This window comes from Alligator mississippiensis, chromosome 2 (assembly GCF_030867095.1).
Source record: "Alligator mississippiensis isolate rAllMis1 chromosome 2, rAllMis1, whole genome shotgun sequence".
NCBI classification, from domain to species: domain Eukaryota; kingdom Metazoa; phylum Chordata; order Crocodylia; family Alligatoridae; genus Alligator; species Alligator mississippiensis.
The window spans coordinates 181,556,927-181,571,576 of NC_081825.1; the positions used below are offsets into that span (position 1 = coordinate 181,556,927).

Sequence of the window (14,650 nt, forward strand, 5' to 3'; positions counted from 1 at the left end):
CCTCCAAATACCTGGTCAAAAATGTGAATTGGCCATAGCATTAAATAAGTATAGTGGTCTCACCAAAAAGGTTCTGTATATGTTAGGCACTTAATGTAAGATAAAAAATTTAGACAAGCCTCACTTAACACCAGGGATTTTTAACAACTTGGGGGCTATTTGGAGGCCTGTCTATATTAGCACTCTCAAACACCATTATACTGACTAGTAGTGAGTGGGAAATGTTAGAATAGTTAGAACAGACAGGCTCCTTGGTCAGTCAGTATGAATGGAAGTAAGCATTTTCCAAAACATGTTATCTAATTCCGGTTGGTCATCCTCACACCAGCCAGCCAAAATGTTTTAGAAACTGCTAAAGCAGTAGTCATGTTTGAAACAAGTTTAAAGCAGGAGAATAAGATAGTGAGTTTTACTTAAACATCAAAGGAGCAAAACCAAAAGTTTTGGACTTTTCCTTTGCAGATCCTATTATACCAATTTATTCTCCTAAGATTTTTCTGCAGTAAATTAAATTAAGCTTAACCCTCTTTTATGGTGGGGATAACAAGGAGTAAAAAGCAGTCTGTCCAAAACTACCTAGCAAGACCTAGAAGAGGATTAGAACCTGGGGAGCTCTCCTTCAGTTCCACATTCAATCCAGGGGGCTATGATGCCAGAAGTTAAAAGTAATTTCTATCATAGCTGCTCTTTGGCACTAGCCACTGATGTGACCTCAAACATAGGCTCCCTTTTAAGGTTCTTAATGTTAAGAGCATGATGGGCTGAATAATATGCTTCTTTCACTGAACTGAATGAAGTCAGTAGGAATTACCAAGTCCTGATGGACTGGGCCCAGATCATTGATTAGCTTCTGTGCTGACAAGTTGACATTACCATGACCTACCTTGCTGGTGACATTTCTCTTTCACAGGGCCCAATTCTAGAAGGGTATTTAAGATATTTAAGAACATATGTAACAAAACAGAATCAGTTCCACTGAGTTTGGCACCTAACTTTTCTTAGGCTTCTTTAGAGCTGCCAGACCTCATTCAGACTAAATGTTTCTCCAATTAACATTTTTGCTTCACAAAAAAACAAACCACAACACTTATATAGTATATAAAGGAATTTCAGGACAATGTGAAACGTACAGTATGGCTGTCGCTCTGGACTCAAGACCTGGATGTCCATTGGGGAGTAAAGTGCACTCAATATTTCTCTCCTTTTTTCTCCAGTCCTTTTGTTACAGGCATGAATGGAGCGAGTCTGCCAATCTGTCCAATACAGCGTGTCCCCAGACAAGGTCAGCGCAAACGGATGAGTGAGACTACCTTCAACAACCTTTTGCCTAGATTTATGAAAGAGGACAAACATTAGCATACATACATTCTCTAAATCACCACAGAAGTAGGATTTTGAAATAAAACAATTTGCCCACAGTTCAGTGAAATTATCTGAAGGTACAACTGATGAATACTTTCTGGGAAAATCCAGAGAAATTAAGCCAGGGTGGATATATACAACTGATGTGCTCTTGAAGTAGGTGGAATATTTTCATAAAATATTTCATGGAGAACCTTTCGTTTCAGTTCTAAATAAATTCACACAAACTCTTGCGCTTTATAAACAGCCACAACTGTTGATCTTTCATCCGTTTGTTTTTTTCCAGCTCCACCCCAAGAAGACATTCATCTCATTTTAACCATGTTTACTGTGGGAGAGAAGGAAGGGAAAGACATTTCCAAAAATCTTAGAAAGACTAATATCAAACTGTGCACAAAGCAAGCACAAATGTAAAGAGCAGCCATTTGCTTCCATTTAAGCATGCATATATATTTTAGAAACTACAATGTATGCTATGTAAATATAGTCAGATTCCATAACAGAGAACACCTTACACATGTGTGTAAGAAAGCTTTACAGAATTTAGAAATGTAAAGTTAGACTTTCTTCAACTGCTTCATAGCTGTCAAACTGGGAATCTGCCAGACAATCAGGAAACAAATATACTGTGTTTCATAGCAACAAGATATCCAATTCAGCTACAAACTGACCCTTGGAAGGCCACACCAATGTTCTTTAATGCAAGCAAACAAATGGCTGATTATGACCGTCTCCAAGATGGAACACAGACTACAGAACTTCTCCTCATTAAAATGCTAGTTATTTTGTCCACTCATATGTCTGGTATCTTTGTCCAGGTTTGTCCCATACGATTTCAGCTCTTTTGTCTCTTTATGGAGCCAACATTTTCTGCATCATACTGAAGTGACTGAAGCAAAAGCATAGACATTTCCTTTTTTTAAGTTATCTCACAACGTAACTTCCACCTCAAGTATCGTTTATTACATCTCAACAACAATTTTTTTTTGATTGACATACACGGAACCACATGAGTCAAGGCCTACTTCCTGCATGATATTCTGGGGTGCTAATGGAGGCACGTATTTAATAAATCAAATATCCACATTTGCAGTGGGATCCAAAGGAGAAATCAACCAGTATGTTTAAAAATTTAACAGAACAATCTAACAGAGCTTCAGGAATTTCTTATTCTCCTCCTAAATAGAACTATGTCCCTGAGAATAAAATTTTTCATGCGGCATTGCTGTTAAGCCATTTCCAGTAACAACAGCTATCAGAGTTCTGTATGCCTTTTTCCCCCTCTGTATGTTATGGGGCAACTGGAACCTGGAGTGGCCTTGAGCAACAGGTTTTGAGGACTTTTAATCTTTAATTAGATATAATGCACATGCTCATGCCTCCAACAGAGATGTAATCATTTACTTTTTCATGAAACTTTGCAAGTTTTCAATGGGTCTGAACCAGAACCCCCATTCCTTTTCAAAACCTCATTCACCTCCACTTGGCTCTCCACAAAGGCAGGCATACAAAACTACATGTAGTTTTGCACTGCAGGAACTGGATCTCATTTGCAATTGACTTTTTCATTCTACAGTGCTTTTCTGTACACTGCAGTTAGTTTGTCACTTGTTGGATTGATTCCATGTTATTTTCTATTATTCTTTATATCAGGTCCAACATTATAAATCAAACATTACAATAAGATATATTCCCTCTTTAAAATCACATTTTTTGGAAGTGTGTCACTATCATTTAGGATAAGCAGTCATTGAATGTAATTTCACAACAAGCTTTTGTACAGGGGATTCTAAAGATTATGCACAGGACAATAACCTGGTGCAGTTCAAAGCAATTTGAGGCAATGAGACATTTTAATAGTTAGTGAAAGCAAGTATGACAATTTTTTAGTTTGTTAAAACAATCTTATTTGTTTTTTCACACTAGAAACAAATGCTCTGTTCAAACAAGGAAAAAAATACATCTTCCACATCAAAGGGTTGGCTATATGCATTCAAAGACTTTGAAAGTTCATAGAAATGACAATATCCCCAAGGAAGGGAAGCAAAAAATAAAATACTTTCTTGTAACTATTAAGCAGACTTCATTTTCACTCCTCTTATGGAGAAAGAAGAAAGTAGGAAGAAAGGGTAACACGGACTGAAGATAATGTTATTTTAATTTTATCAACATGGTGCAATATTGTCATAACTGACCTGAAAAATAACACCCGCAAGTTTTTCACGTACATCTATTGACAGATGCATAGATCATTTTTATGCACATACACCAAGCAGACGCCTTCCAGATTTACATATGCAAATAATTATTTGCATATGTACATTCAAAGCTGACCACGTACAAATTCTTGTTTGTGCAGTTTGGAGATAGAGTTAAGGCTGCTTTCAAAAATCTGGGCCTGGGAACATCCAGATGATTGCTCAAAGTAATAAATGACCAAACGAAAAAATAAGAACTCATCTTCAGTATCTTTAACTTTCTTTCCCATCTCCTGGCTTGCGTGCCTTTCCTAATAAAAGTGATGGGTGAATTTATGTGACTTTCTAGTCTTGGAGTCTTTGTTTCTAACTATTAACTGTCCTTGCTTTTATTATTTCCATCTCTCTTACACATCAGGTCCCGTCCCCCCCCCTCACTTAATTACATGCTTTGGAACTTTTGAAAGAGTTCCAGCTGACTTACTTTCAAACTCAAGCTTACTAACACATAAACAGATTGCTCCAGTAATTTTAATCCACTATAGAGAACGCAAATTTCTGGTTTATTTGAATTCTAAAGTGACAGAGCCCGAGGGGAGACAGAAAGGATTTGTGGTATTGAAGGATTTATTTGTTGAAAAGTTTTAGGTATGATTTATCTGGCTCTGTTAAAAAAGAATAGACATTCAAGCATGAAGAAGCCTAGTTTTTATTTCAATTGTGATTGTAAAGTTATTTCCAGATTTGAACTGCACTATAAACCTACTTCATTATCAAGTGCCAAAGTATTTCACTTTACAGGTTTCTGAACATCAACATTGATTAGTGAGTTGGGAAAAAATAAACAAAAATCCTATTAAAGTTGCACCATGTAAAGATTAAAATCAGTACCCAAGGACCTTGATTAATAACACAAGAGGTATGCTGTTATAAGAAGGGAGTTAAATTGCTTCTATGGTATAATAGAACTCCCATTAAGCAAACAAATTCTGAAGCTACCTCTGTTACACTGTACAATAGCCAAAGACTCATTGAACTGCACAGGCTCAAGGATTTTCCAGCAGTATACGCTGTACTGGAAGCATCTGACATCTGGGGTGTATTCAGGCTCCCAAATACCAGATAAGAAAGTATGCAGGACAAGTGAGATTTGAACATTCAGGAAAAACTTGCTCCCTTCTGAATTCTCTCGCTTCCTCTCTTCACAGGATATTAATTAAATCCTACTTATAAATTACTGTCTATATACCCTTACACATACATGACTGAGAGTGAAGACAATGGGAATTCCCTGTGCAAGAGAACTAGAGTATCAGACTCAAAAATCTGAAATATCTAAACTACCTTAAAAAAATTTAAAAGGCTGAGGTTTTGTTAAACTGTATATAAATTCCTGACATACCTATTGTTATAAGAAATGTTTTATTAAAATTGTGAAATCGACAAAAAGTCTTTGGTTGGTACCTTATGCCACATCCAAAAACGTTTTCCGACTTGCCTTGACTTTTTATCTATCATTACCAGGGATCCGGTTTTCTGTTCCCCACGGAAAAACAGAGTAAACAGCGGATTTTACCTTTTACCATAGGCAAACCTGGATTTCTCATTTTTACCAAAAAAACCTGCGGATTTGCAGTTTTGCAATAAGCTCCCTGCAGGTTGGCAGAGTTCCAGCCTGCATGGTGCTAGAAGGGAGCAGGAGGAGGGCGGTGCCACGTGCATGGACTGGCACATGGCTCTAGGCAGCCTGGAGAGCAGCTCCTGCATGTAAGTAGGGAAGGAGGGAGCTGGGCAAGGCTGGGGCTAGGGCTGCTGCCCAGCCAGGTAGTGCATGGGACTTGGGGCCTGGGGCCACAACGCGCAGCTGCAGGGCCCCAGCGGGGAGCGGGACGGGGCCCTGGGCAGCTCATCTGGGAGAGCGGGTGATGGCTCCCCGCCATGGTGCCCCACGCCCTCCAGATCTGTGCATGGGGCAGGCATAGGCTGCAGGTGTGGGCTTCTTCTGCTCAGCTGCCCTCCCCCAGGGCCTTCAGTCTGATGGGTGCAACCCAGCATGGCAGGGAACAGTGAGGCCATGCAGAGAAGCCGCTCGCCACTGTGAACTTCGCACTGTCCTGGCGACATGCCCCCTGCATGCGTGGCTGCTTTGAGGGCAGAGGCACAGGGTTGAGCCCCTCAAAGCAGCCATGCACGGGTCCCCCCTGCTCCCCTCGGGAGTCCGTGCCACGATGGAGAGCCAGCCACCCCCGCTGCAGCAGGGGGGAGCAGGGGCAGGGGGATGTGGACCTGGATTTATACCCCTGGAAGCTGGAGGCCCCCTCTGGCAGGTACCTTATGCCACAGGAGCAGGAGCTGTGGTTGGGGTGGGGAGTGGGGGGTGGTGGTAAGGAGCACCAGTAAGGCTGTGGTGGGGGAATGAGAGGCACAAGCCGGGCCAGGGGGGGCCTTTAATTTTAATCACAGATTTTGGCATTATTATTAGAGAATTTCTGATTTTATATCAGGAAAAACCAGGATCTCTGATTATTACTTAGTCACAGCATAACTCCAGCAGGTAACAATTTTAAATACTTATTCTCAGTAGAACTCAAAAGTGAGTCAATGCAAAAGAATACAAAGGGAGTCAGTAACATGATCCCTATTTTAAACAACTGAAAACTGAGGCACTTTGGAGTAGAGTTAGTGTAAGATATAGAGTACGTTTTATTTTGCATTATACTGGTATGGAGATGCATAATCCAAAATATCTCTGAATTTTTATCAAGTCAAGTAATTAGTTTCAGAAGAGGAAATTTTAAGTATCTAAAATATACAGATCATCTGCATGGTACAGATGTTGCTGTGATTTCCATTTTGCCTTAGGGGCTTGTTCTCACATAGGGATAGCAGCCTTCAGACATGTCACCAATTTGATATCAGGTTCTGTTACATTCTAACACTCCTCAGCTAATTCCCCCAGGACAGATTATTTTGGATTGGGTGCCATGAGTTCAGCATCTCAAATTGGGCTGTAGAACTAGGAACTTCAAGTCAGATGATAGAATTTGGAATACTTAGGACTCCTCATATAAAACCACCACAAGTGCACATAGTTTAAAATTTAGCACAACAGATGCACCAAGTCTTGTACACACGTGAAGCATATGTAAAGGGGAAAACTTTAACAGTGTTAATAGGCCATGTTTCTTTTGGGTCGGGGGAGGAGGGGAAGGTAGAAGTCATCCTCAATTTACAAAAAGAACAAACAAAAAGGATTTACTTCCAACATGCTGGGCTCATTACCAGGGTATTTGGGTACCGGCATCAAATTATAACATTTCGTGGGCACTAAAGTTGGATACTTGAATGATCGGATAAGATACTTTTAAATTATCATATTCAGGTTGCCTCTGGCACCCCAGATGGCAGGAACCACCGCTGTAATGTGGTCAACACGGAGGTAGACACCATTCTAAGACTGAAGCTGATACAGAATATGCAGCAGTTCACTTGCCAAATGAGAGGCTTCTTATTGGGAATGCATGATAACATTTGCTCCCAAGATCAGTGCTGGCTGCACACTGAGCTCTGAGTAGAGTTTAAAGTTTTGGCTACGATCTATGAAGACCTAGTTGGCTAATCTAAACCACCACACTTCTTTGTGCCATAATGCCACAACAGGAGTTAAAAGGGATGCTCAAGTTAGATATGCCTCATTAATTTTAACTGAATTAACATTACCAAAACATTCTCTGTGAGGACAGTAAAATGCAGCTCACGGTCACCCTTGGTCTGAAATGGCCTGAATTTGGTGACCTACTAGGGACCCTGCATAAGACGTTTGCTTGACAGGGATGTCAGAATGTGCTTCCCGTAGTGATGGGAGGGTGAAAAGGAGCTTCTGTGGGTGCTTGACTGCTGAGTTCCTGTTGAACTGAAAAATGTCAATGCTGCTGGGGTTTTGCTATATCATTAATTACATGGTAGGTGCCTAGGGCCTTGGAAAGGCATCTCTAATTTATTTCAAATATAAATATATGCCTAGAAGAGAAAAAATTATGCTGCAGGGGAAGGCTATAACAACTGGCCTAGCATGGAATGATGATGCAAATATTCCAATTATTCTTTAATTTTAGAAAACTGAACCACCATTTCTAATTGTAGGATTACATACATGTTTACATGAGGAGTGCTAACGATACAGTTAGCAAGATGACAAGGTGTTTACATAGCATTAGAGGACTAGCGAAAATTAGCATCTGCATAAAATGAGCAGTGTTTTAAAAGAAGACCCATACCCCAACCTGACAGAGACCAAAAGAAACATACCTAAAGGAACCATCCAGATTTGCTCTATGAATGAAACTCAGCTTTGCATCAGCCCAGTACAGTTTCTGCTCCTCAAGATCTATCGTGAGTCCATTAGGCCAATAAATGTCTGAATCAACAATTATTTTCCGTGTGCTGCTATCCATTCCTGCCCGTTCTATTCTGGGTGTTTCACCCCAGTCTGTCCAATACATATACCTAAAAAAAAAAAAATAAAAAATTAATTAATGCGTTAGGAAGCTAAAGCGATTACTGATGGTTTCAGAAACAGCTGCAGTCTCAGCCTTTTCTGAAACTTAAAAATGTTATTTTTAATATTACTGTAGAGAGGTTTAATCATATAAACAAACATCCCCAAATTATTTAAGAAGTACAGAAATTCAAGCCAAAGGTCCAGGGGCTTCAACAAGTTCCTGTAAAAAAGAGGGCATGTTTCAGAAGTTTTGCATTCCATATGAAATATTACTATTTGCATCCATCTCAGAGGACAAGCTAGTTGTCAAAAGCTTGAACAATCGTGCACCTTGCTTACATCCTTAGCTATTACAATGGCACGTGTTAACAACATTTATGCATGCAAGTGATCAACTTAATGTTCAGGTAGTCATGACCGCATGATAACTGCGGTCCTTCTGACAGTCCAGAGGTCCCAAGAGAGAACAAGGGCATGCTTACCTGTGTTCTTTTAAATTAATAAAAAATGAATGTAGATTGTGGTGGAACACCTTTGGGGTTCTCGCCACGTGGTAGGGGCTGCAGTAGGCTGGAGCCGAGCCCAGCAGGAAAGGCAGCCAGGTGAAGCCCCCCAGATCCCATTCTACGGGGGGAGGTGTGTGGCAGAGCACTTTTTGGGGTTGCTCGCCACTCGAGAGGAGCCTGCTTTGGAGCAGCAGCTGGGGAAACCTTCCCCTGGTACCATTTAAAGGGGGAAGATGTGTGGCAGGGCATTGTGGGTGCCTGCCACTTTAAGACCAGAGCCAAGCAGCCAGCAGGTGCTTGATTAAGGCAGCCATTTTAGATCTCTGGCTGCCTGTATAAACAGCTCAGTTCCCTACTGGCTGGCAAAGCAGCAACACTGCCTGGCCGGGAGGTTCCATAACAACCTGGAGGTAAGGGCAGGAGCTGTAGGGGATGGCTAGGAGGCTCCTGGTCCTAGGCACGACCTGAAACTGCACACTGCTGGGAGTGGGTGGCCTGGTAGGTCTCTCAGTGGTACAGGAGCCCCCAGGAAGTGCCAGGCCAGTTATCACCCCGGTGAAAGGCGGGTAGGGGCACCTTAACCCTAGCCCTCACCTTTGGGTGGGTTTATGTAACATCGGAGAGAGTGGGGCCAGGCATGGCTATGGCCACCCAAGCCCTGAGGGGTGCAATACCCCAAGGAGGAAGAGTTGGGGCCAGGCACGGCTGCAGCCACCTGAGCCCTGTGTGGGGTGCAATACCCTGAGGAAAGGTATTGGGGGCCAGGCACAGCTATGGCCACCTGAGCCCACCAGGGAGGGAAGCCCCATGACCCTGAGTGAGGGGGGCAGTGTAGAGCCCCAAGTGAGGGGGGCAGAGATGGGGAGCCCCAGTGAACAGAGAGAAGAACCAGAGGACTAAGGGCCCAATACATTTTTATGCACATAGTGTTGCCCCCGGAGGGGCCAGAGTAAGCTTAGACCCGGTTGGGCAATTGACTGGCCACTACCCTAGTGAGGGTCGCGGGAGACGCCCAAAAGACGGTACATCTGCCACCCAAGGGATGGACTAGCTAAGACTATGGGGCCCACTCCAAGATAGAGCAAGGAAGAATAAGTTGTCGACAGATGTAAGAGACCCTGCCAGAGAGGGTGGAGTGTGTGAGGCCCGACTGAGAGGCAGGCGGTATGAGTATGCGTGAGACTGAGGCCTGACGGCATGGCCAAAGCTTGCTCTGGCTGTAGGCTGGGAGCATATTGTCATCTGGATACCATCTGCGAGGCATGGTCTGCGGTGTACGGCAGGTACGGAGCCACAGATAGCGTCACCTGGCATCGGGGCAATACATGGGCAGCCTCCCGCCTAGTTAAGATTGATTAATTAATAAGGTGTGGCAGGCAAGTCAGGTTGCGGGGTGTACCCAAAGCCAAGTAGGGCAACTAGCACTGTGGTTAGTCGGGGAGTCCGACTTTGCCACAGATACAAAATGAAAGTTACCTCTGATTTTTCCGAGTTTGGTTTGTAACAATTCGTTCCTTCTTTATTCTTGTACGAAGACCAGAGGTCAGAATTCTGCTCTGCCTAACTCAGGAGCTGATATGACTGTATTTACCTGAATCTAAGATGACTTCAAATGTAAGACAACCCTCCCCACCAATAATTACAGTCCATAATGGAAAATTATAACTTTGTGATTTATAAAATTGTAACTTTGCTATCCTTTTACATGTACAGAATCTAATTGGTGGAAGGTCATCTTAAATTCATCCTGCCCACTGCTCTAGTAGAGAAAGCAGTGGTAGAAGGTGGGAGGCCAGATCTTCACCCCTTGTCCCTTCATGCCTGTACCTGTCCCCTGTGCCTGTGCCCTCTGCCACTTGCCCCCCCCCATGCCTGCCCCCCTGCTACATGCAGGGGCACAGGTGCCTGACCCTCCACCTCCTACAAAATGCCCCTGTTCCACTTTTCAATATGTAGTTAGGTGTGCCATGATATAACATGTTTGCACTGTCCTATGCTGGTATTAATGCCATCTCTGCTCAAGTACCTTATCAGAATCACCCTATAGGGGATGTTATCTAGGTGGCTACAACTCCCTCCACTGCCACTTTAAAATCTCTGTCAAACCATTTGCAAACAGACCTTGCTCCACCTCTGCAGGCTTACAAGCACCAACTCACAGGGAAAAAAGTTCACATTGACAACTAGATGGGTAAAGGGATAGCATGAAAAGGCAGGTTTAAAGAGGGATCATACTAGAATACACGTAGTAGATGAATATTAGAGAAGGCAGTGCAGGCATTAAGGAGAGTATGACAGATGACAGGAACTTAAGAATAAAAAAAAAAAAAAGTCAAAGGCACATACTTCACTAAGGATGAGTTTGTGCTTAAGTACTCAGGTTATAACTGAATTCCCGAGTCAGACTTTCAGGGCCAGGGAAAGTCATTAGGGCCTAAAATGGGATATCTTACAACTGAATTAAAACAGGTCTCAGTTACTGTGGGTAGGTTTCCACTTGATACAGGATAGAAATGTACATCTGAAACAGTTAGCAAAAAGGCGCTGATGCATGGTAATAATCCCCCTCCTTTCAAACACACATGCACACACACTTTTAACTTGGTCTAATTTGTTCATCTCTCCATCCCCTTATATTTTGATAAGTATGTCCACACTGATAATAGGGAGGGAGGGAGAAAGCAGGGTAGAGAGAGAGGTTATATATTCAATGTGGCATCAATTACAGAATAACAAGTTCAGAGAGGAAGTTTTTGACCTTTTGGTCAGCTGATAATTTGGCTTATGCCCTGAAACATCAGTTAGGATCCCCCTACCTATTGTTACCTCTGAGAACCATTATCTAGGAAGACCACTTTGTGTCACACCCCTGGAAGAGAGATCAGGGGATCATGCCATAGGCCAATGTATTACACAGAAGTGCAGGAAAGAGGACTGAAGGAGGCCATCTAGGATAGGCAGGTGTCTAAGTTCATGCTGTTGCAGGCAACCAGAGTTACATAAACTGACCATCTTCCATCTTAAAACTTTTTTGCCTTCATCACTCCTATTAGGAGGCTGTTCCAGAACTCTGCTCCTCTGACAGTTAAAAAACATCCTCTAATTTCAAACCTACATTTATTCATGACCAGTTTATAACCACCTGTTCTTTTGCCAACGTCATCCTTAAGCTTAAACTCAGAGCAATTGCATCCCCCCTCCCATCCTTTATACCAAGTTAAGCAAGCCACACTTTTATGGGTCTTCTCACATGATAGACTCTCTGTTCACCATCTATCCATGTAGCCCTGCTCTGCACCCATTCAAATCTGAATTTACATATCTCCTTTACATGGATGACTAGAACTGTCCATGGTATTCTAGATGACGTTTCACTGGTGCCTTGGGCCACGGATGGACATTCAAAAAGCCAGAGCCTGAATTGATTAAATCTTTGCTGGTTAGTCTAGCCTGCCTAGGCTGAATTGGTTTGTAACAGTACAGACATTCCCTCTGAACTGAGGAATTGCAGGTACATGTCTGCAGTTGCTAAGGCCAGGCGCCAGGGGGTGCTAGAGAGTGCCCTCGGCTGTAGGGAAGCTGTGCTGGGGGGATGGGTGTGGCCAGCCTGGGCTGAACTGGCCAGAGAACGGTTTAATTCCCCACTCTTTGTCCCACCGGCAGGGACCTGAGTCCAGTCTGTCGGGCGCTCCCCCTCGCTGCTGCAATGGCAGTCTGACGTGGCCCCTGAGGCAGTGGGAGCAGAGAGAGGGGTTATTGGGGCAAGCTGTGGAATAAGACCCCTCCTGTCCCCTCCACCAAATGCTGGAGGGAGGGGGAATAATCCCTGTCCCTGCTCCCACCTAAGGGGCCCTGCCAGCCTGTGTCTGGCCATGCCCCTGCCCAGCCGCTACAGCAGTGAGGAGGCAGGGCCCTTGATGAGGGCAGCAGCCCCTGTCAGTGTCACAAAAATGGTTGCCCATCCCTGATTTGCAAGCAAAATCAGCCAGCAGCTGTCTTGAGTTCAATAGAGCCCTACCTATAGATCCAAGTGTAAATTAAATTACTGAAAAGCAAAAACCAAAAGAAAAAACCAATGGCAATATCCTGCATGTACAGTCACGCTATTTAAACCTCACCACTGAAGGGAGAAAACAAGAGGAAGCAAAAATCCCCAATCCCTCCCTAAGAACTGTCCATGAGCGACATCTCCTCCTCCCTACCCCTAATGTCATTAGTTTGCAGCCTTCCCTGAAGATCTACAAATTCAGAGGAAGTGGAGCAATCAGCCCCAAAGCCAAGGGGCCCTGATGAAGTACATTCTACCAGCAGCAGCCTCTTCTTTTATATCAAAGAGGTAGCAGATTGAGTGTCTCTGACCTCAATTTTGGTAGCATTCTATGAAATGATGTGTACTTCCACAGTAGGAACACCTGGCCCATGTATATAACTTTATAGGTGGGGGGGGGGAAAGCTGCCACCATTTACTCCACACAGAAAGCCATATGGCTGCAAAAAAAACAAACAAACAAAAAAAAGTTTAAACTAGTTTAAACAGTAATTTGTAACTAGATTCAAATTCAGTCTTCAGCCATAAGTGTGCAACTTCAGCAGAGTTCAACAGGAGTTGCATAAATCCACAATTCAAGTGGGAGTTCAACACAGACATACCCGACAGCACAACATGGCCCAAGGGTAATAGAAACCTGCAACAAATGTCTGGCAGTGTCTGTGGACACGTACCAAAATGAATTCAACTCAGTCAACAGGCAGAACAATATTCATGTTCAGAGCATTTCTGCAAGGTACTGTTTTTGGTCTGTTGGACACTTGGTCCTTTGGACACTTCATCCTGTGTGTTTATAAACTTGGTATATAAAACATGCCATGTAATACCAAGTTCAGTTGTACAGTGCAGTTACTATTATTTTTGTATATCTGCATTAAATATGAATATAAAACGTGAAGTATTAGGAACAGAGGCTCAGAAAACGTCTAGCAGGTGCTCTTAAAGAAAGAAATCAATCACATATTTACACAGACTTTATTACCATAATGTTGAAGCATTTGTGTAAATGGTACGCTTATTCTTCCAACATCCCTAGGAAATAGGGAAGTGTAGCTGAAAGTTCCCATTTGTAAAATGCGGACTGAAGCACAGACATATTAGAATGATTGATTAAAATTATACGGGAAGTCTGAGGAAGAGATGGAAACTGAACCTAGGTCTCTAGAGTCCCAGGCTAATAATGCTCTAACCACTTGGCACCCAATATAATACCTTGACTGTTCTTTCTATATTTTTTGTAAGAAATAATCCCATGAACTACTGCAGAGATGTCACAATAACCAGGCCACAAACTCTCAGCTTTTAGAACTTTCCTAGAAGCATAGATTTAGGTTACACTGGGTTCATTTACACATGTGCTTTATTGTGGAGCTGACCAATTAGCTCCACAGTAAAAGATCACCATTTATACATGCGCCAGTACTAGGGTGCAGTAAACTAATTAGCTCCACTATAAGTAGGGAGCTACTGAATTCACAGTGAAAGTGGGGTGCATTGTGACTCCTTTAATCTTGCAGGTTCCCCGACACTCCCATCATCCACCTGCTGATTGGTGGAGGGGTCCTGCTTGCAGCTGATCAGCGGGGAGGCGAAAATTAAGGTTTTAAATATGCCTCCTGCCGCTGATTGGCTGAAGGGCCCTGGATGGCCCCGCTGTTTGCAGCTGACTGGCAAGGAGGCAAAAATGGCACCATGTTTAAAACTTCAGTTCTAGCTTTCCTGCTGATCAGGAGGGGGCAGCAGGGCCCTCCACTAATCAGTAGAAGGGGGAAGCAAGGGGCGTGATGCATGCGTGGGAACATGCAAGATTGAAGGAGCCACTGTGCTCTCTACTTCCACCATGAATTTGGTAGGTCCCTAACCATAAGATAGTACTGTCAAGGACAGGGGCAGGGGCAGGGACTGTCAGGGACAGTACTATCTTAAGGCATAGTAATAATCTGTAATCAAATGCTCGTGTAGATGGCAACCACAGGCAGAAATTGCACCTGGTCAGTGCAGGCAGCAGCAGGCCAGACCCCTGTCTGCTGCCTAA

General features: G+C 43.2%; 1 protein-coding gene across 3 annotated transcripts in view; it reads right to left on the reverse strand.

The window, feature by feature from the left end:
• LRP5 (LDL receptor related protein 5) overlaps window positions 1–14,650 on the reverse strand; it is a 271,539-nt gene that overhangs the window by 168,920 nt on the left and 87,969 nt on the right. For all 3 annotated transcript variants that reach the window (XM_019485201.2, XM_014604244.3, XM_019485200.2), the window contains exons 3-4: window positions 7,869–8,066; window positions 1,131–1,327 (exon numbers count right to left, since the gene is read on the reverse strand). In XM_019485201.2, the coding sequence (XP_019340746.1) occupies window positions 1,131–1,327; window positions 7,869–8,066 (395 nt within the window). The remainder of the gene's footprint in view (window positions 1–1,130; window positions 1,328–7,868; window positions 8,067–14,650) is intronic.